A 24,387-nucleotide genomic window follows, 5' to 3' on the forward strand; every position below is an offset into this window, starting at 1 on the left:
AGACACAGGAGGTAAAGAGGACCTTATTTTCACAAGGTAGTGGGTACTTCAGAGTAGAAGTTAGCGGAGGTGTTCAGGTGGGGTCATGGGCCTTTACTGTGCCAAGCATGACCATGTTAGAAAAGAGAAAATGAAGAGGTGAGAAGAGGCCCCAGGGAGAAATACGCAGTCAGGAGCATCTTGGAGCCAAGTACTGAACAATACTTCAGTGCATTTCATCTCTGCACCTAGACTGGCATGGACTTACTAAATGCTAGCCCTAGGCAGAGCCTCCTGACACAGCCTTACTATCTTCTGCTTTGTGCTAGCCAGAGGGGCCAGCTAGAATTCGAGCACTGGACAGTAGAACCTGCTCGTGTTCCATGATGCTTCCCAACGCTCTAGGACAGCAAGAGGCTCATTTATGGTTCATTCATGGCTGAGCAGATGAATTGGGAACCCCAGTCCATTCCTGAGGTCCCATCTTCATCGTCTTGCGCTCTCCTCACTTCTCCCCACCAACACATGCTGCACATGGGTTAATATGAGAACTGGACCTGCCATTCCCCTGCTCCATGTATCTGATGCCCTCCCCACTAGGCCCAGAAATATCTATCTATCCACTGTTTTTTTACCAACTCAACTACTTCCAGGCCCTTATCAATCTGTATATTTCTGTATGACCTTCAGAGTGAATATCTCCCCTCTAAATGCCATGAGTGTTGATCATCACGCACTGGACAGTGGAAGCACAATGTCTTATTCATGTCTGTGCTACTGGTTTGTAGCCTGGTGCCTGACATATGGCCGACTAAACAAATATTTGTTGAAGCAAAGCGTGACTAGCCTTCCACGGTGGCAAGAACTACCTGAACAAAGGTAGTAAAAGGTTTGGGGGAAACAGGACCAGTTTCATTGGACTGGAGGATGAGGGAGAGTAGCGGCAGCTAAGACGGAAATGTCTTGGGTAAGATTCTGCAGGGACCTGGTCAGTTAGATGGAAATGGGCAGAAGGGAGATAGTTCCATAGGCAGGGCAAAGCCAATGGAGGTTCTAAGTAGAGGTTACATCTGAGAAATCAATGTGACTGAAATCCATCAGAGTCATTCTCATACCTATGTTTCTCATTCATACTCAAATTCACCTCTCAATTACTCATCCAGCCACCGTTCTTCTAGCAGCTTGTTCTACCGGCTTTATGCATCTGGGTCAGGATATATACCTAGACTCCCCTCTTAGGCAGAAGCTGGGGGGCCCCAGCTGCCTGTCTTTTCCTTCCCTGCCTGGGGCTGGGAAACAGGCCAGGGTTAGCTGACGTTGGCTGGTGAGCAGCGGGGAGGTGCCAGGGAAAGCCCATATAGTGCCAGGTGGTGCTGTGGTTCCAGGCTGAGCCCATGACCCCGATAACCTTGTGGCTGCACATATATATAGCAGCCCCTCACCCCACCCCCTCTGAGCTTTAGGTCAAGGGAGGGGGGGTGGCCAGCAGCACCATGGGACTTTGGCTTCATTTCTACAAAAGGGCACTCTGAGTCAGCCTGCTCCCCTCCAGGCTTGCTCCTCCCCCACCCAGCTCCAGTTTCCAATGCACGTACAGCCCGTACACACCCCAATGCACCGTGTCTCGGGACACCCCACAGTCAGCCGCATGGCTTCCCGGTGTCCCAGGCTCTGGATCCCTCTGTTGATCCCAGTCCCAGGCCCCGCACTGCAACTGCTGCTGTTACTGCTGCTCCGGGGTCTGCCCCAGACCCAGGGGGCTCCCCCAATGGGAGAAGACACCTCTGGAGAAGAGCCCCTGGGTAAGGAGGACCTGCACAATGAAGAGGCACCGCCTGGAGCAGAAGGTTCACTGGGAGAAGAGCATGTTCTAGTAGAGGATCTCCCGACTCCCGGGGCTCCCCAGGACCCCCCAAATAATGCCCACGAGGATCACAAAGGTAAGTGGCTCTCAGGCCTGGAAATCTGGGTTCCGGGAAGTTCAGGCTCTTCTCATTCAACCCCTGGGGTGATTCAGGGATCCTGCGACTGACATCAGCCTCCCCTGCTTTCCTTTGCAGAGCTGGGGGACTGGAGGTCAGAGAAAGGGCACAGGGGGAGAAGTGAACAGGGAACAGGAACAGATGGGCACTCACAGAGGAGGTGACCGGAGGAAAAGGTGCAAGGCGTGGAAAGTGGAAATGCAGGTGGAGAGAAGTGAAGATCCCAGGGGAAGAGGAGATGAGAGATTGGAGGCAGGGGAGGTGTGGGGGGGAGGGGGGAATTCTCCTCTCCTCAGCCTGAGACTGGGACATGAAAGAGGAAACAGCAAAATAAGGGAGCTAATATCTGGACCCTCAAGTCAGAATTTTGGAAAGGAACTTGGGGACCAGAAAGGGAAAAGGGGGTGAAGAGGGAATGGGGAGAAGAAGGAGAGAAAATGATGATTATTCACTGAGCCTGGAGCCTAAGCATCACCACCCCCCACCCCAGCCCCCAACATGGGGGTGCCAACTGGCATCTCTGGGACCTGAGGCTGTATGTGTGGCCAAGTTAAGATGTTATGTTTGGCGATCATCTGCAGTGCTTTTACCTGTCATGCCCCAAAAGGCATATGAGTCTGGGAACCCCTCCTGGAAAGAAGGATCCCCTTCTTTCTGGACACTCGAGAGGAATTGGGTTAAATGCTGAACTCTCCTTTTTCGTTTATTCAGGGAATGACCAAACTCATTGGCGCTATGGAGGTGAGACACCCCATCCCGTGCACGGTCCCAATCTGAGCACCAAGCTCTGCCCAACCCTTCCTGCCACCCACCGCACCCACGCTGCCATCCAGTGTGAACACCACCCTCTGTCTGCCCCTGCATCCCTGATTTCTATTTCCCGCCCGGACGCCACCTGACTCCCCACCCACTCCTTTCCCTACCAGCTTCCTAAAAGTTCCAGATCTTGTCACCAGATTTCTCATCCTTCCTCTCCCACACCAGGCGACCCGCCCTGGCCCCAGGTGTCCCCATACTGCGCAGGCCGCTTCCAATCACCCGTAAATATCCGCCCGGAGTTCGCCGCTTTCAGCCCCGCGCTGCAACCCATCGAACTCCTGGGCTTTGAGCGCCCGCCAATCCCGGAACTGCGCCTGCGCAACAATGGCCACACGGGTGAGCGGGTCTGGGGCGGGGCCTCGGCGGGCGGGGCTTAAAGAAGGGGCGTGGTCAACCGCTCTGCGGTGGCTCTGGGTGGGCGGGGCTGGAAGAGGCGGGGTCTCGGGAAGAGGCAGGGCTACCTGCCCTGCGATCAAGGCCCAGTCTGGACCGGTCTGGTTCACCTGCTTCTCCCACTACAGTGAAGCTGACTCTACCTCCCGGGCTGCAGATGGCCCTGGGTCCCGGGAGGGAGTACCGAGCTCTGCAGTTGCACCTACACTGGGGGACCTCTGATCGCCCAGGCTCAGAGCACACGGTTGATGGCCATCGTTTCCCCGCTGAGGTGAGCCCACCTCTGTCTTCTGAGAGGTGATAGGTGCGCGGGCCTGGGAACGTCCTCATTCCTATTCCTGCCTCATGTTCTCGACAGATCCACGTGGTTCACATCAGCACTGCTTTTGACAAAGTTGAAGAGGCCTTGGGGCGTCCGGGGGGCCTGGCCGTGTTGGCTGCCTTTCTGCAGGTACCAAGCCATGGACCAACCCCCTTCTCCCAATCCCCACCACTCCCTTTCCCTGCTTCCCAGATCACTGTATCTTGCTTCCAGAGACCCCAGTTCAACAGGTTCGTCCTCCTGTCTGCCTGTTATTCTGGTTTACTCACTGTTCATTCATTCGAAGCCCTTCAAGCAGACTCTGCAAACAGGGGGTCCTTAAAGAGTTCCACAGTCGGCAGGGCAGGGCAGGCTGACACAGGGGAAAAGAGGTGATCAGAGATTCACAGGAGGTGGGGTGCAACTTGAAGGCTTCACCAGTAGGAGTAAGGATCCCAGCAGAGCCCACACATTCGGAATACCCAGGAAGAGTAGTTTCTCCAGTATTCCTACAGTTCATAATTTCACCTTTGTGAAATACAGTGAAGTTTAGAGAACCATGCGGTGATCTCTTTGGACCTGTGGTGATCAAAGCTGCCTACATATTAATGATTAGAGACTTGTAAACCGGAGGGCTGAGTAACACCTGCCAGTCGCCTCACTTTCTGATTCCTTCACACCAGCCTCATAGCCCAAAGTCCAGAGAGGTATCTCAGAAACAGTGCATTCTCAGGCAGCAGTTATACACACAAGCTGTTAAGGTGAATTCAAAGGGAACATGAAGGCAAAGTTGGTAGTGGTTTTCTTTGGAGAAAGTGTGTATGGAGGTAGGAATGAGTTAGACTGAAAAAGTTCATTGGCCCAAAATTATTGAGGGTTTTGAATCCTGGACAAGTATCTGGTCAACTCTGTTGAAAATATCTCCAGCAAGGGGCCAGAGTGATAGTAAAGCAGGTAGGGTATTTGCCTTGCACAAGACCGACCTGGGTTTGATTCCAGGCATCCCATATGGTACCCCAAGCACTGCTAGCCATCATTCCTTAGCACAGAGCCAGGAATAACCCTGAGCATTGCTGGATGTGCCCCCACCAAAGAAAATAAAATATATCCACCAAGGTTAAGTTTGTTAAAATAAGAATGGGGCCCCAGGGGTTGAAGAACTATTACAGGTGGCTGACCCAGGTTCAGTCCTGGCAGCATGCACAGACCCCTCAGCACCACCAGGAGTTACCTCTGAGCCAGGAGTAAGCCCAAGCACCACTGTGTATGTCCACTCCAACCCCCCCCCCCCCAGAAAAGAGTAGGGGCCCAGAAAGATTGCTTGATAAGCCAAGCACATGCTTTGCATGTAGGAGGCTTGGATTCGATTCCTGTTACCACATGGTCTCTGAGCACTGCTGGTGTGACTCCCAAAATAAGAGTAGATCAACACCGAGTAACACATTCGATTTGGTGTTCTCAAAGCTTAGGAACAGAGGTCGAGTGTTTGTGGGAAACCCACTCCCCTTGCTTTCTGCCTCCAACCAGGGCCCCTGGGTGTTTGTATGAAGCTGTCTTGTTACCTCCTAGGAAGGTCCAGAAGAAAACAGTGCCTATGAAGTGTTGCTGTCCCATTTGTCAAAAATTAATGAGGAAGGTTAGTGCTTTTGTCTTTTTGTTGTTGTTGTTGTTTTTTATTTTGGGGCCCCACTTGAGGGTTAGATTTTTTTCTTTATCTGATCATCTCTATAGTTTAGAAAGAACCCCTCTGGGGCACCTCAGGGCCGAGGAGGGTGATGGATTTCCTCACCGGAGGGAGATGGTGCATGTGTGAGCCAGAAGAACTGTGAGGCTGGACAGAGGCAAATAGGCAAAGGCAATGTGTACACAGCTTCATGGTTTCAAACCTTCAAACCAGACCAAAACTAAAATAAGCCTAGGGTGTGAAGTGAGTTAAAGTTAAAAGGTGCAAACTCCCAGTGTTAAAATAAATAAGCCAGGGACTGGAGAGATAGCACAGCGGGTAGGGCATTTGCCTTGCACGCGGGCGACCTGAGTTCGATTTCCAGCATCCCACATGGTCCCCTGAGCACCGCCAGGAGTAACTCCCGAGTGCAGAGCCAGGAGTAACCCCTGTGCATCTCCAGGTGTGACCCAAAAAGCAAATAAATAAATAAATAAATAAAATAAGCCATAGGGATGTTATATATTGCTCGGTGATTATTATATGTTTCAGCATTGCTAGGGGAATAGGTCTCCTTTTGATTCGTGTGTAGGGTTTCCTTCCTTCCATTCTCCCTTTTGTTCTTCCTCTCTTTCTTGATATTTTGTGTGGGTCAGGATTTGAACGCCGGGCTGTCTACATGTAAAGCGTATGTTCTACCACTGACTCTTTACCCCTGATAGAGTAGGGGGTTTTCATTTGTTTGTTTGCTTTTGGACATAGCTCTGCTATGCTCAGAACTTACACCTGAGGCTCTGCTCAGAGATCACTCCTCAGGGTACCATATGGGGTACCAGGAATCAAACCTGGGTCAGCCCAGGCAAGGCAAACTCCCTACCTGCTATGCTATCTCTCCAACCTAAAGAGAATAGACCTTAAATCTGTATAGCAAGGGAAAACAATGTAACTACATCTGAGAACAGATGTTAGGTTCATTGTAGTAGTCAATGAAGTATATTTCAAATATGAAAGTATTTGAAATATAGGTGAAACTAAGATTTATGTCATAGTTGAAATTATAGTTGGAACTAAGATTTAGTTGAAGTTAACATTTATGTCATATGTCAGTTATACTTTATAATTTATTTAATTAATCTTTGTTTGGGGGCCATATCCAGTGATATTTAGTGCTGGGGCTCATTCCTAGCTGTGCTTGGGGAAACAAGTAGTGTCGGAAAATGAACCCAGGGCTTCTGCATGCAGAGCATATTATGTTCCAGCCCTTTGAGCTCTTTCCCCGACTCCTCATGAAATATTTTTAACAGTAGCATTTAAAAAAAGAGGAAAATAAATAAGACCCCAAAAAGTGGTATATGGAACTTCAGGAATTGGTCTGGAGAGTGAAAACATTTTTAAAACTATTTTTTCTTCATAAACATTAACCACTTTAAATTTGTAAATATTTTTGTTAGCAATCTTTCCTTTCTCTATCCTGGAGTTATTTTATATTTAGACTTTTATTTAAAATGTTTTGTTTATTTTTGTTCCCTCCCGCCTCCCCCTTCCCTTGTTGCTGCAGTGGGGGTGGCCGGATGGTGCACTGGGATAGCTGTGGTGCATGCGCGTTTGCAGTGCTGATGCGTGATGGAATTTGTGGTGCTCTCATTGCTCTGTTGGCTTGGGATTGGCCATTTGCTTGAGGCACACAAGGACTGGTGCTCACTGGGGCGATTGCAATGTTCACACATGTGCTTGCGAGGAGTCACACTTCCTAGCCTGGGAGTTCCCACACCTTTTTAGTTATGGAGCTCACTTGGAGGTGGGGAGGGTGCAGGTGTTGTACCTCTTTTTGTGGTGCTTACACACATTTGACTGGGGTGTGACAGAAATTACTTGTGGTGACTGGGACCACAACTAGAGTTGTCAGGCTCAAACAACAGTGCTTTCGCGACAGAGAGATAGTCCAGTGGATAAGTCTCTTGCCTTGCATGCCACTGACCCTGGTTTGATCTACAGCATCACTTATGGTCCCCCACCAGGAGTGATCCCTGATCCAGGACTAACTCCAGAGCACAGCTGTGTGTGGTCAAGGCTCATACTGCAGAGCTGCCAGAATCATTTGGAACACTGAGGATTTGAATTCATAACCAGGAACTTGCAAGGCAGGCATGCTAAGTCACCCTACTGTTCCTCTGATTCCCTAAAATCATTTTTGTTTGATTACTTGATGTGGAGGTTTGGGTCACACAAGGGTGCTGAGAGCTATTTATTGGCTCTGTGCTCAGGAGTGACCCCTAGTGATGCTCAGGGGACCATAGGTGGTGCCGGATTTGAATTCGGGGTTGACCTCTTGCAGGTATAATTACCTTACCCCTGTACTATGTCTCCGGCTCTCTGGAGTCATTTTATTTTTATTTTTATGTTTGTGTATATACTTTTTGTATTTGTGGCCACACCTGGCAGTGCTCAGGACTTACTCTTGACTCTGGGCTCAGGGATCACTCCTGGCCATGCTCTACGATGCCAAGGATCAAAACCAGCTGTGTTCAAAGCAAGCACCCTACTATTTCTCTGGCTTTGGAGTCATTTTAAACTTCTTTAGTCTACTAGACCTTATATTTTGCTAAAGAATATTGTGCTTTTGTTGGTTTTGGGACAATATTGATAACTAACCATAGTTATAAATATTTCTATTTATGTTACTCACATAATTTCCTCTGTTTTTTTGGGGGGCATCTAATTTTATTTAAACACTATGGTTTACAAAGTTGTTCATAATACAGTTGTTTTTGGCGTTCAATGTTCCAATACCAGTTCCACCACCAGTGTGACCTTCCCTTCATCGTTTTCCCCAGTTTCCCACCCACTCCCAACCCTGCCTCCTTGGTGGAAACAAAATAGCTTATTTTATATTCCTTATGACAACAAAATGGCAAATGGAATTATCAAAAAATAGTTTATTAAAAGAAACTGTGAAAATTGTTCTAGCTCACAATGGTGTTATTAAAGTCACTGATCATTTACTAGGCTGTTTGTTGCTAGTCGAGCCCTCTGTGTTGTCATTTTCACTTACTGAGCTCAGTGGGCTTCTATGCTACTTTCCCATCTGATTTGCTGTGCTCCTACTGGGCTGTCAGTTTTGTGGGATTTGAGGGTGTCACAGCTTCGTGCTCCAGGATCTGTAGAACCAGGACGATTCCTTGGCTTAGCATCTCTTGAAATTTGTCATGAAGCTGTGAAGTTGGGCTGTTTATATGCCAGAGACAGCAGGGTTGTGGGTGAGGCTGCTGGGGCTTCCAGCAGTAAGGGGTGGGGAGGCCTCCCGCCCCCACTCCTGGAAGGCCCCAGAGTTTTCAGCCCAAAGCCCTGTATACCTGGGCGTTTCATTGGCTTGGCATCTTTCCCATGATTCTCTCACTTCCCCCATTGGGTTGATTCTGGGCTCCAGTCTAGCCCAGCGTGTTAGTGCAGTGGCCAAAGTTGGAAGACAGAACTGGATGGGAGACCATTTCCTCGATACTCTACGCCTCGGGCTGAGTTGTGGGAAGCCAACAAAGAAAGGAGGGGTGTCAGGAGATGCTGGAACTGTATCCCTGTACCCCAGAGCTTCAGGAGTGAGGACATGATGCAGGTTGGCTCAGCATTGACCCCTTCCACAGACTCAGAGACTCTGATCCCAGGACTGGATGCATCAACCCTACTGCCCTCTGACCTCAGACACTACTTCCGGTATGAAGGCTCTCTGACCACCCCACCCTGTGCCCAGGGGGTCATCTGGACTGTGTTCAACCAGACAGTGAGGCTGAGCGCTAAGCAGGTGGGGCTGGAGTGTGGTGGTGGATTCAGGGGATATATGTGTATGTGGGGAGGGGGTTCCAAATGGGGTGAGAGGAGTCATAAAGTGATGAAGGAGCAGGTGGGGGTGAGGGGAGATGTGGAGGGTGGAGCTGGAGGTATTAGCTATACCGTGAGTCCTCCTTGCTTCCTCGTTCTGTGCTCACCTCCATGTGTTCTGACCACCCCAGCTCCACACCCTCTCTTCCTCCCTGTGGGGACCTGAAAATTCACGGCTGCAGCTGAATTTCCGAGCCACACAGCCTCTGAATGGACGCATCATCGAGGCCTCCTTCTCTGCTTCTGCAGGCGACCATGTTGTGGACAGCAGACCTCGGAGCATTGAGTCAGGTGCAGGAAGGCGACTGGGGAATTTCCACCATTTCCTGCCTCCCACCCCCACCCCAACCATCACCCATGGGTGTGCGCACGTGCGCACGTGCGCACACACACACACACACACAATCTCCCTCCTCTGTTCCAGGATCCTTATTTGTGCTGTGTCTTTACTGGTGGCTATAGCGCCCTTCTCTAATGCCTGTATTTTTCTCCTTAGCTCATTTGAACTCCTGCTTTGCCACTGGTAAGTTTGTCCTGATGCTGGGGGATACCTTAGGCATCATTCGGCCCATGTCTGCTTCCACTCCTTTTCTGCAGACCTGCAGCCCTCGTAGGAGAGTGTCAGGTCAAGGTGGGGAACGCCAGGGCCTGGGAGATGGCTTGGGCTCAGGGGACTAGAGCACATGGTCCGCCAGCAACACTGGGAGTGAGCCTCAAGCACTGGCCCAGAGTAGCCACTCGGTGTGGCCAAACAAAAGGCAAAAAGCATTTTTGTGTGTGTGGTCAAGGTAAACTAGGATCCAACAATCTAACACCCTTCTTTCCACATACCCTCTTTTACTTCTTTGTTACGGAGGACAAAAGGGTTAAGCTTCACCTTATTCCTTCCTATAGACCCACCTGCATCCTTTTGCCAGGTTTTTCTGAATTGAGATCATGGGGGCAGCTAGAGAATGTGGGGTAAGAGGTTGAGGATAAACTGAGGCTTCTTGGAACTCTCGGCCCTCCTCTTGAGCCCCTGAGCCCTCCTCTTCTGTCCCTCCAGGTGACATCCTGGCCCTGGTGTTCGGCTTCCTCTTTGCTGTCACAGGCATCGCCTGCCTTGTGCTGATGCGAAAGTTGCTCAGGTAGGAGAGAGGCTGACCATGCCCCCCAACCTAGGGGCGGCGCCCAGGGGTGTCATGCCAATAGCTCACCCTGCTCCAGTTTTCCGATGAGGCTTCCTGTTGTGTAGACGCCAGAGTGGGACCAAAGGGAACATCAGTTACCACCCTGCAGCTTCCACCGAGGCTGAGACTGTCACCTAGAGACTGGAGCCCGCCCTAAGTAACTCAAGGAAGCGGCGGGGCAGCTGGAGACCTGAGCCCCCCTGCGTCTGTGCCGCCCATGACCTCACTTTCAAACCTCTGGAGATTTTTTTTTTTTAATAAAAGTTTCTAATAAAATATATGGAGCATACATTTGTTTCTCCTAATCAGAAGGATGGGATATTCTTTCTCATTACTGAGGTAAGAAATTTCCAGGCAGTTCATGACACTGTCAGTGTTTTTCCCTGTCTGACTTCTGAGGCTCAGAAGTCCAAATAGGTGTTGCCAGGGCTGGTCCCTGCCAGGGGCTCTGAGAGAGGAATGTCTCCTTACCTTTTATGGGGGCCACACCCAGCAATGCTCAGGGCTTACTCCTGGCTCTGCACCCAGAAATCACTCCTGGCGGGCTCAGAGAACCATATGGGGTGCCAGGGATCGAATCCAGGTGAGCCACATGTAAGGCAAACCCCCACAAGCTGTACTATCTCTCCAACATACCCTCTCCCCACTCTCCTTACATTTTAGCTTCCAGAAGCCCCATACCATACTCAACTCATGACCTTGAATTGATTCCAATCTTGTTTCTATCTTACAGCTCCTACAGTTGCCTTTGATCATCTTTCCTCCCTCTTTTTATTTTCTTTTGAGGTCACACCTGGTGTTGCTTACCGGGTTCTGCACTCAGGAATCACTCCTGGTGGTGCCCAGGGGACCATATGGGATGCCAAGGATTGAACTCTGGTCCAGTGTGTACAAGGCAAATGTTTTACCTACTGTACTAACTCTCCAGATCTTGACTCCCTCTTATTTTTTTTTAACATAGGAGTACTTCTATTATTCAGTCATTGATTAAGCTGATTGAATTGGGCATGAACTCCACATTACTTTAAAAATTTTTTTTAATTTGATACCCATGAGATAGATCATTACAAAGCTGTTCATAATTGGGTTTCAGTCATATAATGATCCAGCATCCTTTCTCCACCAGTGTACATTTCCCACCACTAATGTCTCCCATTTTCCCACCACCTTCCCCCAAACCCCCACTCCCACCCCCCAGCCTCCCTCATGGGAGGGAGGTACTTTCCTTCCTTCTCTCTCTCTCTCTCTCTCTCTCTCTCTCTCTCTCTCTCTCTCTCTCTCTCTCTCTCCTTTTCCTTTTGTGCATTATGGTTTGCAGTACAGGTGCTAAGAGTTCACTGTTTATTTAGGGCATTTGGTATTTTTATCGGGATGGTAAGGCTGGAGTAGTTTTTCAATAGGGTGGCTGCTTTGGGGTGTGGATGTGACTGCCCCAGGCTTCCGGAAGTACAGGGAGGTGGGGGTCCTACCCCCATCCCGACCCCAAGAAAGCCTGGAGATTTCAGTCACAGAACCCACATATCAGAATTTCCAGCAGATTATGTCTTGGTAAGGTCCGTCCTGAGACAGTGGAGTCAGGCCACAGGTATGGTGACGATTTTGGATTGTGGAAGCAAGTAGCTTCCAGGGGCTCTGCTTGGGTGGGCCCCAGGCCAACCTGCCCCCCTCCAGCTGAACCCAGGTCTGTTCAGCCATGCACGGGTCCGAGCTTAACTACGGCTTTTGATCTCTTTTGAGATTTATCTATGGGTCTCTGAAATAAGGCCAATAAAAGAGCTTGAATAGCTGAGTTGGAGGTGGTTTGTGGGCATGGCTCCCACATATCTAAATTTTGGCCATTTACTTACTTGGTAAACTTGATCCCAAGTTGTTGGGGTCCGGCCAAAATTGCCTCCCTCTTATAATGGTTCTTGAGATCATATTGGGCATACTCAGACAAGCTAGAGTAATCTTTGCCACTTCAAAATTCTTAGTTTAATCACAGGTTACCCCACCCATGTGTCATAGCTCAGTATCAGGGAGTGACATCTCTGCTGCAAACATTATTTTGCCTACCACAGACTCTGTTAGGAAGCGGGTGAAAATGATGGAGAATCATGAGAAGAGACACAAGTGTGCATAGGCCATATATATGTGTCAAATAGAGAGAGGGCTGGCTCAGTCTCTGGGCTCCAGATCATGATGAAGGGCTGGTGATTTGGCCCAAGGGTAAAGCACACATTTGCCTGTGTGAGAACTGGGTTCCTTTCCCAGCACCACAAGAAAGAAAGAAAGAAAGAAAGAAAGAAAGAAAGAAAGAAAGAAAGAAAACACACACACACACACACACACACACACACACACACACACACACACACCAATGATCCAGGTGAAGCTTTTGAGCTTTCAGCCCACTCAGGTAAAATCTCCTCAGCTTCTTACAGTGTTGTTTCAGATTGTACCACTGGGCCTAGCTGCCCCCTGGAACAGTGGCTGACAGCAGTTCCTTTGTCCTGTGGGTGCCAGGGTCAGGAGCTCCCCCTACCCCATTGGGTGTCTCTGCTTTACACCACCTGCCCACATTTCCCCCTCAATGAGCCAGCCCCACCTAAAGGAAGTCATCCCAGGGCACAGAGACAGGCCCTGAGCTCTCCACAGCCAACTCCATCACTGCCCTCAGGCACCCTCGAAGCCGGCTTCATTTTGAGCAGGAGCCCCTGAGGGACAACACCCAAGAAAGGTTTCTAGGGCACTGAGATGTCAGTAACATGGTTTTATTGGGTCGGGTGTGGGGCGGGGAGGCCCCCTCACATGTTGTTGAGTTCCAGCAGAGTCTGGTCGAGGGTCTGGTGGATCTCCACGTTCTCCTCCTTGGCACTGGCCAAGGTCTCTGTGAGGGGAAGCAACACATGAGGAAGGGGAGGGAGGCACAAGGGGCTCGGTCAGGGAGACACGGTGGGTGATGGGGGGTGGGGCATGACTCGACATGGAGTGAATTGAAGGCACAGGAAGACACATGTCTTCGGAAATCCAAGGGGCTCTGGTGGGGGAAAACGGACAGACAAACGAGGACGAGGGAATTGGAATGAGCAAAGAACACCTCACTCCAGCCTTTAGGGCCATAGAGCTGGGCAGGGGAGGCCTGGCGCCAGGAACTACCTCAACCCACCTTTGTGAGAAGGTGTGAGAACTGGAAACAGGAGGAAAGACAAGGAAAGGGAGCCAGGACAGAGACAGACAGACAGTCTCGAGGCATAAAACAGACCTGCAGGGAAAACCGCAGTTGGCTGGCATCGAGGGTTTTTCCAAACTTCATCCCAGACCTTTGGCAACCTCTGGCCCTCCCCTGCACCTCAACACCCCATTTCCCTTCAGTCTCTCTTCCTCATCCAGGAACCCCAGCTGAGTGGGTCAGAGTGTATGTGTGTGTGTGTGTGTGTGTGTGTGTGTGATGGGGATGGGGGTCAGTAGCCAGCGGTGCAGGCCGGGGTCTGCAGGGGTCTGTGACTTACAGAGGCCTGGGGGTGGGGGGCTGATAGTGATACACATCATACACGGATCATGTATGGTACATGCAGCAGTGAGAGAGAGTGGCAGGCAGGGAGGCAGTGACCATGCAGAGGGGCTTTGCGAGTGTTGGGGGAGGTGCTCAGCTGGAAGGAATCATAGACTGGAGGTGTCTGTGAGAGCCAAAGTGGTCGGGGGGTGACGGAAGTGCTCTCCCAGGAAAGCAGGAAGACAGTGTGGAGACAAAGTTGAGTTTATTGAGCAGCAGAGAAGGAGAGACCGGGTTGTGGGCAGGGAGAGTGAAATGGAGGATGAAGCAAGAGGCAGGTGGGTGGTGGGGGGTGCTGGGGCTCTCCTAGGCTGCGCCCCACTTGGCCGGGTAGTACTGGCAAGTTCTGCTCCTGCTGCCTGAGAGAACAGAGGAGAAGGGCCCGAGAAGCCGCCCTGGGAGGGGCTCAAAGGGAGGTGATGTCATTGAGTGCGTTGTCCAGCTCCTCACTGATGGCCTTGTACTTCATCTTCTGCGCATAGACTTCATCTGGGGTCCCATGGGGGGATGGGTGGAGGAAGGGGGCATGTCAGGGGAGGGAGTGGAGGGAATAAGGAAAGGAAGGACGGGTGATGGAGAGAGAACAAGAGTCAGAGAGAGGTAGACAAAGAATAAGTGCAGGAGAGCAAGGCCAGAGAATAGACAGATCAGCCATCATGGCTTCCTCCTCCTCCTCCTCCTCCTCTCTCTCTCCCCCTTTCTCTCTGGTCTTTCTCTGCACCCCAAATTGATTCCCATCCGTGTCCCCACTGCCAAGGAGTTCTTTGCCCACAAGCTGGGGCACAGTGCTTTGAAAAAGCAAGAACCTTTGCTTTAAGGGGCAGGGACTTGAATCAAAAAGGTTTAAAGGCACAAAGTTGGAGATAAAAATAGAGTTGTGCCCCAGAAGATGGGAAGCAGAAGTGGGGGTTACAAAGGTCAAAGGGCATCATAGACTCAGCAGGAAAGGCAGTTTTAGGCACAACTGTTATTAATACAGTTAGAAAGTGCCACTAGTAAATACCTGGATGTTTGTTCTCACCAAATTAGCTTAAAAGCCTTTTTGTTTTTTCTGTTAGTGTTGTCATGGAGACCTAGATATTAAACCTGATTACGGTCCACTTCATAAAGAAGTCTCTGCATGGCTCTGCTGCATCCCGCTGGGAGATGGGGACTAGATCAAGGTCAGGGGTCCCAGGACTAGCAGTACAAGCTTCGCCAGGGAGCTCAAGAGAGCCCCAAATTCTCCAGCACAAAGGCAGTAGTTGTTTCAGAGTCAGATCCACGTGCCTGTATTTTAGACACTCTAGGGAGGGCAGGGAGATGGATCGATGGGCTTGAACACAAGCTTTATATGTGGAAGCCCCAGGTTAGATTCCAAGCACAGCATGGTTCCCTGAGCACCATCAGAAACAACCTCTGAGCACCACTGAGTGGCCAAAAAATAAAACCAAATAAACAATAACAACAACAAAACCCCAAGCCAAACAAGCACTTCACTGGGGATTCATGTGCACCCTAAGCTAAAGACACTCCGGCTGAGTTTCACTCCAGCTACCACTATTGATTGGAAGGAACAGACCACACCTGCTGGGGGTCCTCGGCTGTTGTCGCTATGGGCAGCAAATGGAACAGGGTGGGAAGACAAGGAACAGATGGGCATGGGCCTGCATGGGCCTAACTCTTCCTGAGGGGCACATTCTTCCTTCTGAGGGTCGCCTGCACCTCACCTTAGATGTGTCATTTCTTTCTTCCTCTCTGGGGTTTCTCTCTCCCCTTTGGAGAAACCCCTGTTCTCTCTCCTCTCTCTCTGTTTCTTTCTTTCTTTTTTTTTTGGCTTTCTGGGTCACACCCGGCGATGTACAGGGGTGCTGGGAATCGAACCCGGGTTGGCTGCGTGCAAGGCAAATGCCCTAACCGCTGTGCTATCACTCCAGCCCCTCTGTCTGTTTCTTGGGGCACACCTGGCATGCTCGGGGCTTACTTCTGGCTCTGCACTCAGGAATCCCTCCTGACGGTGTTCAGAGGGACCATATGGGCTGCCAGGATTGAACCCATGTCCTCTGCGTGCAAGGCAAATAACCTACCTGCTGTCCTATCACTGTGTCACCTTCCCCCTTCTCTCTTAAATACTTCTCTCCCTTCTCCTAGTTTCCTAAACACAGCTATTTTTCTTTGAGGGAGTTTTTCTTTCTTTAGGAGTACAGAGGAGTATCCCTTTTACCTTCCAGGTCATCGATGGTTTTCTCCAATTTTGCCACAGACCTCTCGGCAAACTCAGCTCGGGTCTCAGCCTGGGAGTCAAGGCAAGATGGGACAAGATCACAAATCAGGTCTTCCCAATCACAACCACTCTCCCTCCCCTGTAACTGCCACAGGGGTGGGGACTCAGGAGGAGGGCGTGGGCTGGCTGGCCTCTCACCTCCTTTAGCTTCTCCTCCAGCAGTTTGATTTCCTCTTCATACTTATCCTCTTTGGTGGAATACTTTGGGGACAGACACAGATCATCAGCGGACCATCTCCACAAAACCCCCTCATATTCCCACTGAGTTCCACTTTGACACAGCATTGTGGGTTTTTTCTTTTCTGTTTGTTTTGGGCCACATCCAACAGTGCTCAGGGGCGACTCCCTGCTTGGTGCAGAGGGGTCATTCCTGGCAGGACTGGGGGAGACCCCTGGTGCCAGGGCTGCAATCCAGGCATCCTGCATGCACCGTCTGTCCACTAGGCCTTAGAATCACTTCCCGGGCCCATGGTTCCTGAGGTCTCGGCCCCTTCAAACCTCCCCATTCCTCCTGGTCTGGGGACCCTGCCACCCCCGCCCCCCCCCCGCCTCCAGCCTCACTGCCCTCCCCCCCGCTACCTTGTCTGCTTGAGCTTCCAGGGATTTCAAGTTGTTGGTAACAATTTTCAGCTCCTCCTCTAGGTCCCCACATTTACTGCAGGGGGTGTGTGGCAGGGTGGGGTGTGAAGGCACAGTGGGGTGAGACAGTGGAGATGGCAGAGTGCGGGAGGGGAGAGAAGAGAAAAGCCAAGATGTGAGAGTGATAGCCAGCGGCGTGCTGGGGGGCCCTGGGCCCTCCCCAGCCCCAGCAGGTGAGAGGCAGCGGCCCGAGATGGAGAGCTGTGAGCCGAGCAAAGACACGGTTGCCCAGGAAGGACCACAGAGGGCTCTACCTCCTCCTCTGCGGCCATCAGGGACTTGAGGGCCTGGTCCATGGTTCGCAGTTCCTCCTCCAGCTGCCTGGCTCGGCTGGGGGCAGCGGGATGGGGTCAGAACACAGGATGGGTCCCTGCAGCCCTGAGCCTGGAAAAGCACCACCCCGAGGTGCAGGGCCCCCTCAGAGCATGGACTCCTGCCGCTCCCCAGGGACCCTCACCTCTCAGCCACCTCAGCTCTCTCCTCTGAGCGCTCCAGCTCTCCCTCCAGGATCACCAGCTTCCTGGCCACCTGCGGGCAGGACAGAGAGAGAAGGAGATCCATGGTGGACAAAGCGGGGTTATAGAAGGATCCGAGGGATGAGGTGGGCGGGGCAGGGCTGTCACCTCCTCATATTTGCGATCTGAGTCTTCGGCGATGTGCTTGGCCTCCTTCAGCTGCATCTCCTGCAGTTCCATCTTTTCTTCGTCTTTCATGGCTCGGTTTTCAATGACCTTCATTCCTCTGAATGGCAGGGAGATGGTGAGGTCAGGACCAGCCAGGACAAACTCCCTGCCCCTCCTGGCCACCAGTCCCCCCCTAGGCCCCCTGCCTACCTCTCGCTCTCATCAGCAGCTTTCTCTGCCTCCTCCAGCTTTTGCAGGGCCGTAGCCAGACGCTCCTGCGCCCGGTCCAGCTCCTCCTCTACCAGCTGGATGCGACGGTTCAGGGAGGCCACATCTGCCTCGGCCTATATATCAGAGGTCACAGGTCAGAAAGGCTTTGACCTGGGGCTGCAGTGATACCACAGTGGGTAGAGCATTTGCCTTGCACACGGCCATCCCGGGTTTGATTCCCAGTATCCCATATGGTTCCCCAAGCACTGCCAGGAGTAACCCCTGTGCATCGCCAGGTGTGACCCAAAAAGCGGCCCCCACCCCCCTCCCAAAAAAAAGAAAGAAAGGCTTTGACTACCTTGGATGAGAGTTTAGAAGGGCTTCTCAGGATGCTAAGAGTTTTACAAAACCAAAACCAAAACACTAGGCTCCCTGACTTCTAGATTTTCAACCTAATTTTTCTTCTAACCAGACTCTGCAGCCCAAGACTCCATGCTCCATGCCGAAATGTGCATTCCTGCAGAGGCCTCCTCCTGACATTGTGTATTCATTTCCCTCTGTCCCCAGGGACAGCACAACTGCTGGGACCCCAGTGTGTAGCTTAGTCTCAATGGCAGAGCCTGACCCTGGTACCAGGCTTGGGGAACATCAGATCAATCAGAAGGCACCATTGCTACAATCAACCAATCACAGAATGAAGTTACATGGTGTCACCAGCTGCCAGGCAGACTTTCAGTGAGGAACCCATGAAGCAAGCCAGGCCAATAAGCGAAATTCATGGTAGTACCCAGGGGCATTTGGGGGACAGTGTAGGTTGGCAGATACTCCGCCCCTGGTCCTGCAATATGGAGACAAAACCATGGCGGTTTGGGTAAAGATTCATGGGAACTGATGGCATCTTGAGAAAAAGAAGGCCGAGAAGGGCCCCCCAGAAGGAACTTGAGAGGGACTGGAGAGATAGTACAGTGGACAGGGGACTCGCACTCAGTCAAACTGGATTTATTCCTGGCATCCCATATAGTCCTCCAAACTCTGCTAGGAGTAATTCCTGAGTACAGAGTCAGTAGTAACCCTTGATGTTGCCCAGGTATGACCCCATTCAATCCTCCCCCAACACCCCTTCCCCTCCCCCCCACATATACAAAAAAAAAATCCAACCAAAGGAACTTAAGAGAAGCAGTGCAGTTTGGTGTTAAGAAGAGCATTGAAAGAGTCACTCTTGGAGTCATGGTTCAGCTACTCAACACTTATATGACCTTGGGCAACTTCTTTAGTCTCACTAAGCCTCATTTTCCTCCTTTTGAAATCAGAGTCCGCGAGGGCTGTTCTGAGATCCCACAGAGCTCATAATACGCTGTTAATCAACCGGGCCATCTGGGAGGCTTAGGAAACTGAACAGGTTCTCTGGCTCCAGGCTCAAGCCTCTAAATTGAGATCTCCAGGGCCATGGCTTGCACCCTTCATCATCTCCCCCCCCCACTTCATGCTTCCAAGTGAATCTGATGATAAGACAGATTTGGGAAACGGTATAACAATATGCAGAAAACACTTGGACACTTGCCTACACCAAGTCCACACTCCACAAATGTTGGATTCTCCCTGGGTCTCCCTCAAAGACATAGAAACCTTAAGGTTTAAGACTGGGGAGGAGAAACGGTCAGTGCAGAAGGGACAGAGGGACGAGGCAGGTGGCAGTGGGGGGACAAGGTAGGAAACAGTCCCTGGCAGTACTCAGCACCGCATTTACAGGGGGATTTAAAGAGTCCTCCAGGGGCTGAAGGCCACACAGAATGACAAGAGCCTGTCATGGGTACAGCCTGATGACTCAATATGAAAGGATTCTGGGAACAGTATTGGAGGTTGGGAAGAAGGACTCAGAGGATGGTGGAGGACTGCTCTAGAGACAAGACTGTAAATGAAGGGCTTTATTTGTTTTGTTTTTGTTTTGGGGTCACACCTTCAGTGTTCAGGGTTTACTCCTGGCTCTGAGCTCAGAAATCAGTCCTGGTGGACTTAGGGGACCAAGTGGGGCGCTGGGGATCAAACCCAGGTCAGCTACATGCAAGACAAGCACCCTGCCCACTGTGCTATCTCTCCGGCCCCAAGAAACTCTAAGTTGCCCCAAGGTCACATAAGTGTTGAGTAGCTGAACTAAGACTCCAAGAGTGATTCTGCCAATGCTCTTAACATCAAACAGCATTGCTTCTCTTAAACTCCTTTTTTTTTTTTTTTTTTTTGCAGGGGAGAGGAGATGGTTGGGATCACACCTGGCTACTCTTGATGATAGTGGGTGACACATGAGTTTGCAGTCTTCAACTCTAGGCAGACATTTGCCTCTTTTCTGCTTCTCAAGCTCTTCATAGTTATGGATGATACTTTCTAAACACAGGCCAGGCAATACTGTCCCCACTGGACAAGTGGGAAGAAAGGAGAAACTGAGGCACTATGGAAGTGCATGATGTCCAAGGTCGCAATAAGCCTGAGGAGTGTTGCCTACCTCCTCCTGGCATGGCTGCTTGGCCCTGTCTCTCCACTGTCCTCTCTGCTCCCCCACCCCCACCCCAGCTCCTTGGGTTTCCAGCCCGGCTCCAGCTGCACTGGGCTTTGGTTATTTATAGAGTGTCAGGTGCCCGGGGTCGTCTCCACTAGCAGCTGCAGGTCAGTTGTTTCCCAAGTGCCAGAGTTGATGAAGAAACAAAACCAAAAAGTGGAGGTCAGAGAAAGTAACTTGGGCGGTGGGGGGTTGGGACCATGGATAGTGGTCCATATGGACATATGGCATCTCTGATCTCAGGGATAATCAGATCACACTTTCTGCTACCCACCACGCCCCCCCCCCATGCCCCACCAAAGGCTCATCTTAAACTTAAAACAACCCTGGGTGGAAGGCAAATGGGGATGTGGAGGCAGAGATGAGTGAGAACACCGTGTCCAAAATCCTATGGTCATTTTTCTGCCTCAAGACAAGGGTTGGGAATGGCAGAAAGGGCAAGCTTGGTTCACGGGGTAGGGGTGGACAGAAGTGAATAGGACCAGCCACGGTGGCTACCCTTGGCATTTGGGGCTATGCCCTTCTTCTACCCTGTGCCCTAGCATGGTTTTGAAAGTGACAGCTTAGAGAGGGCAAATGAGGGGCCACGAGAACCTGAGCTCTGGCCTCCGAGCAGTGCGGAGCTGCTGGAGCCAGATGTCAAGGCCAGGGAATCTGTGATGGTCCCTGCTGAGTGAAACTCAAGTCAGGGCTCATCTCTGGATTCCTCTCCCTCCTCCTGCCTGCGCACTCTCACATCCACACCCCGCACACCCCCGGTGGAACTGCAGCCTCCTCTCCCTGTTCAGCTGGAGGATTAGCTGAGGTGGATGGTAAATTCTTGCACTACCCACCCCCACGATGACTCACTGCTCGGTCACTGTACAGTTCTCAGAGCTGAACTGAGCAGAATGACGTGCTCTGCGGGAAGTGGTAGGTGGTTTTGATTTACCCTCGGCCTGGCATTGTCTGTGCAGGCTTGCCCTAGTCCCGGTGCATGAGAGGAAATCATTTGGGTGCTAGTGCCATTCTCCCTGGGGTCCCCGTAGCTGAAAGTGCTCCCCATCTGGGGGACCCTCACAGTCACTGCACCTTGGGCCCCTACTTACGTCGGTGGCCTTCTTCTCGGCCTGCTCTAGTTTCTCCTGGGCATCCTTCACAGACTCAGAGTACTTCTCCACCTCGTCTTCAGTCCCTTTGAGCTTCTTCTGCAGGGCCTGCTGCTCCTCCTCCAGCTGTGAGAGAGAGGACTGGTCAGCCAGGCCCCAGGCTTGTATGAGGGGGTCACTAAGAGATCTAGGTAGGCTGTCAGGAAGAGGGACCAGAGGAGGGATGGTGCACGTACGGGTGCAGGGTGGGGGGTGGGGGTCCGAAACTGGTGAAGGTGGAGAGAAAGCTTCTAGCCTCAAGGAGCTGGATCCAGCTCCGCAATGGCAGGAGGGGACATAGAACCTGGTTATGGAGGGTGAGACTTGTGTCTCTGGCTAGTGCTCTTAGGAGCACCCTCAAGACCGAGCCCCCACACTGGAGGGTCTTGGGCAAGTAGGCCTATACCCGCCTCCAGATGCCGGGCAGAGGGTCGCCTGTGCCCCGAGCCCCACCTGCTTGCAGCGGTCCTCAGCCTGCTTCTTGTCGGCCTCGGCCTGTTCGGCGCGGTCGATGGCATTCTCCTTGTCCAGCTTGAGCATCTGCATCTTCTTCTTGATGGCGTCCATGGCTGCGGTGGGTGGTGGGCCGGCCGGCGGGCGCTGACGACTGGGGTGGGGATCGGGGCTGGCTGCGACGACGACAACGACGGGGTAGCCCGGGTGGCGAGTGAGGAGGACCGAGCGCGACTGGGATGTCCCGGGGGCACGAACGTCTAAAAGGCGGGGAGGAGGCCGGGCGGAGCCGGGGGCCTGGACCCTCCCCCACCGCGGCCCAAACCTTGTAGGGGCAGAAGCACAGCCGGGACCGGGGGCGCGGTCGCCCCCTGAGCCCAGCCCTCTCGGGACCGCCCCCAAGGAGCCCCGCCCCGCCCCGCCCCCGCCGTCGGAAGGGCGGGTGGCCGGGCAGTGCGGGGCGCGAGCCCGGCCGCGGGGAGGGGACCCTGGTCTGGGGGCTCCGGGCTCTGTCTGAGTGACAGCCCCGCCGGGTGGCAGCTGCCACCGCGGTCCCAGTGGCTATTTTGGGGCTTGAGCTCACGGCAGCTGCCCGGGGCGCAGGGAAGGGGAGCCCCCCCACCTCCACCCCCTCAGCTGCTGCAGCCGCTGCCCTTAATTTAGAAGTTTCCTGCAAATCCCACCAGGGATTAAATGTCTCTTGGGAGGCGGGGCTGCTTCGCGGGCCTGCTGCCTCGGTTTCCCCCCGGTGCCAGACCTTGGGTGCGCCTTGCCGACGTTGGCGGTGGTAGTGGTAGTGGTAGGAAGGCTTGCAAGGGACCGGGGAAACTGAGGCAGGAGCTCAGCCCCCAGGCCCGGCTTGCCGCCCCAGGGGGCGGGTCTGACCTCGCCTCCCCTCAAGTCCCCTCTGCACGGCCGCTGGGCCCCGCCCGCCCCCACGTGCCCCGCATACTTTCCGCCCCCCGCTAGCCCGCCCCGCGCGTCCGGGAGCGCTCCGCACTCGCTCTCCGGTCTCCGCCTCTGCTCCCGGCCGCCCGCGTCCTTCCCGGGTGGGCCAGCCTGACGCCGAAATGTCTTTTCTGCCCTTTTTTGGGAAGTTTCCCTGTGGGGAGGCGGGGCCGCGGCGAGGGCGCGGCGGCCGAGCTGCGGGAGGCGGCCGGCAGGGCTGATGCTGGGGGACCCGGACAGCCAAGGCCGAGTCGCGGGTCCCGGGGCTCCCCCGCTGGGTCGGGGCAGGGGGTGTACTAGGGGCGGGGAGAGGCGCCTGCGGGAGGAGGCAGGCGGGGAGATGAGCCCGAGGGAACCGGGAGGGAAGCGGTGTCGCTCCGCAAGGCCCGGGCTTTGGCTGGTGCGGCGTCACCGTGGGAACCTGGGCCCCGGCCTCCGGGAAAATGTTGGCATCTGCCCACACTGAAGAACCCGCGCTGGACGGTCCGCGCCTCTCTCGCTACTTCCCACCAATTAGCTTTTTTTTCTAGATGCCGCTGGGGTCCTTATATTCCCTCCTGTCTGGGACTGTGGTTGCCCTGCGGCTTATTCCTGCCTGCCATCGTTCCTCCACACAGTTATCAAAGATACTATAAAAATTTAATGCAGCTAGGGGCTTAAACTTCTCCCAAGCCCCTCCCTCCCCCCTCTCTCTCTCCTCCCTCCTTTGAGGATAAAAACCCACATTTCTTAATATGGTATAGAAGGCCCTTTGTTTCCACCCTGCCTAGCTCACCAGCCTCATCCCTTTTCATGCCCAGCCTCATCCCTGATACACAGACATGGGTTCAGTATTGTTTACAGAGTGCTTCTGCAGGAGCCAGAATTAATCACACTTTTCTTTTCTCTTTCTTTTTGTATTGGGGCCATACCCAGCAGTGCTCTCGTGGTGCTGTGGGATCCATATGCTGAAGATTCAATACTTGTTGGCTGCTTGTAAGGCTTAGTGCCTGACCCACTGTTTTATCTCTCAAACCCCTAGCCAGGCCTGCCTTTCCTTCCTTCCTTCCTTCCTTCCTTCCTTCCTTCCTTCCTTCCTTCCTTCCTCCCTTTCTTTTTTTGCTCTCTTGCTTGCTTGCTTTCCCTTTCATACTTTCCCACGCCCCCCCCCCTTTTTCTTGCTATCCTGTTTGCTTTCTTGCTTTTCATTTGGGGGGGGCATAGCATACTCAGTAGTGCTCAGGGATTACTCCTGGCTCTATACTTAGGAATCACTCCTGATTGTGTACCCATTCCTCCACCAGCGTACATTTTCCACCACCAATGTTTCCAGTATCCTTCCACCACCCCCTCCTCGCCTGCTACCCCTACCCAAAGCGTCTGTGGCAGGCACATTCCCTTTTACTCTCTCTCCTTTTGGGTGTTATGGTTTGCAATGCAGGTCGTAAGTGGCCAACATATTTGGTCTATAGTCTGCTGTCAACACGCATCTCCCATCCCGAGAGAGCCCTCTAAGCTTCATTCACTTAGTGGTCCCTTCTCTATCCCATCTGCCTTTTCCCCCAGCATGTGAGGCTGGCTTCCAAACTGTAGAGCAATTCTCCTTAGCCAGACTTTTCTTAAGCTTCTACCTTGTGCACTGTGTTCCTTCTCCCTAAAATGCTTTTCTCCCAGAAGCTTCAGCTAGAGCTTCTGGGAAAATCCTGGCCATTTCTCCCTTCAGACCCTCCACCTAATAGCTGCAGGGCTGGTACAGTCTCCAGCCCTGGATTCTGAGAGAGCTTGGCTCCTCCCTTGCCCCACAACTCCTTCTCTAGAATAGGGGCTTCCGGCCCTGAGTTCCCAAAGCTGAGCCAGCACCACAGTGGTGGCACTTGATA

The 24,387-nt window shown here is 52.5% G+C and overlaps 2 protein-coding genes across 5 annotated transcripts; one reads left to right on the plus strand and one right to left on the minus strand.

The window, feature by feature from the left end:
* The first annotated feature begins 1,564 nt into the window (after nt 1-1,564).
* CA9 (carbonic anhydrase 9) lies at nt 1,565-10,413 on the plus strand. The gene is made up of 11 exons (XM_056117349.1): nt 1,565-1,919; nt 2,673-2,702; nt 2,946-3,116; nt 3,302-3,444; nt 3,532-3,624; nt 5,044-5,110; nt 8,776-8,933; nt 9,142-9,301; nt 9,507-9,533; nt 10,056-10,137; nt 10,245-10,413. The coding sequence occupies exons 1-11, from the start codon at nt 1,565-1,567 to the stop codon at nt 10,315-10,317; spliced, it is 1,359 nt and encodes a 452-aa protein (XP_055973324.1). The 3' UTR covers nt 10,318-10,413.
* Nucleotides 10,414-12,910: 2,497 nt separating this feature from the next.
* Nucleotides 12,911-22,526, minus strand: TPM2 (tropomyosin 2). Of its 4 annotated transcripts, none has more exons than XM_056117017.1 (9): nt 21,581-22,526; nt 21,089-21,214; nt 17,450-17,583; nt 17,240-17,357; nt 17,074-17,144; nt 16,871-16,946; nt 16,116-16,178; nt 15,918-15,987; nt 12,911-13,048 (listed from the first exon to the last, which is right to left on the minus strand). In XM_056117017.1, the coding sequence occupies exons 1-9, from the start codon at nt 21,692-21,694 to the stop codon at nt 12,966-12,968; spliced, it is 855 nt and encodes a 284-aa protein (XP_055972992.1). In that variant the 5' UTR covers nt 21,695-22,526; the 3' UTR covers nt 12,911-12,965. The 4 variants fall into 4 exon arrangements, with proteins under 4 accessions (XP_055972992.1, XP_055972989.1, XP_055972990.1 ...); XM_056117014.1 differs by lacking the exon at nt 16,871-16,946 and adding an exon at nt 16,557-16,632 and having other exon boundaries at nt 21,581-22,525; XM_056117015.1 differs by lacking the exon at nt 12,911-13,048 and adding an exon at nt 13,903-14,203 and having other exon boundaries at nt 21,581-22,525.
* Between the last annotated feature and the right edge of the window lie 1,861 nt (nt 22,527-24,387).

This window comes from Sorex fumeus, unplaced genomic scaffold (genome assembly GCF_029834395.1).
Source record: "Sorex fumeus unplaced genomic scaffold, SorFum_2.1 ptg000034l, whole genome shotgun sequence".
NCBI lineage: Eukaryota > Metazoa > Chordata > Mammalia > Eulipotyphla > Soricidae > Sorex > Sorex fumeus.

Bases quoted from the DNA above. Each gene is read 5' to 3' on its own strand.
- CA9 (XM_056117349.1), top strand. From the start codon at position 1,565: ATGCACGTACAGCCCGTACACACCCCAATGCACCGTGTCTCGGGACAC. The intron at 3,445-3,531 runs GTGAGCCCACCT...TGTTCTCGACAG, and splicing joins GCCATCGTTTCCCCGCTGAG to ATCCACGTGGTTCACATCAG. The intron at 10,138-10,244 runs GTAGGAGAGAGG...CCTGTTGTGTAG, and splicing joins CTGATGCGAAAGTTGCTCAG to ACGCCAGAGTGGGACCAAAG.
- TPM2 (XM_056117017.1), bottom strand. From the start codon at position 21,694: ATGGACGCCATCAAGAAGAAGATGCAGATGCTCAAGCTGGACAAGGAG. The intron at 17,584-21,088 runs GTAAGTAGGGGC...TCTGATATATAG, and splicing joins CCGAGAAGAAGGCCACCGAC to GCCGAGGCAGATGTGGCCTC. The intron at 13,049-15,917 runs GTAAAAGGGATA...TTCCCCTCACAG, and splicing joins AACCATCGATGACCTGGAAG to AGACCTTGGCCAGTGCCAAG.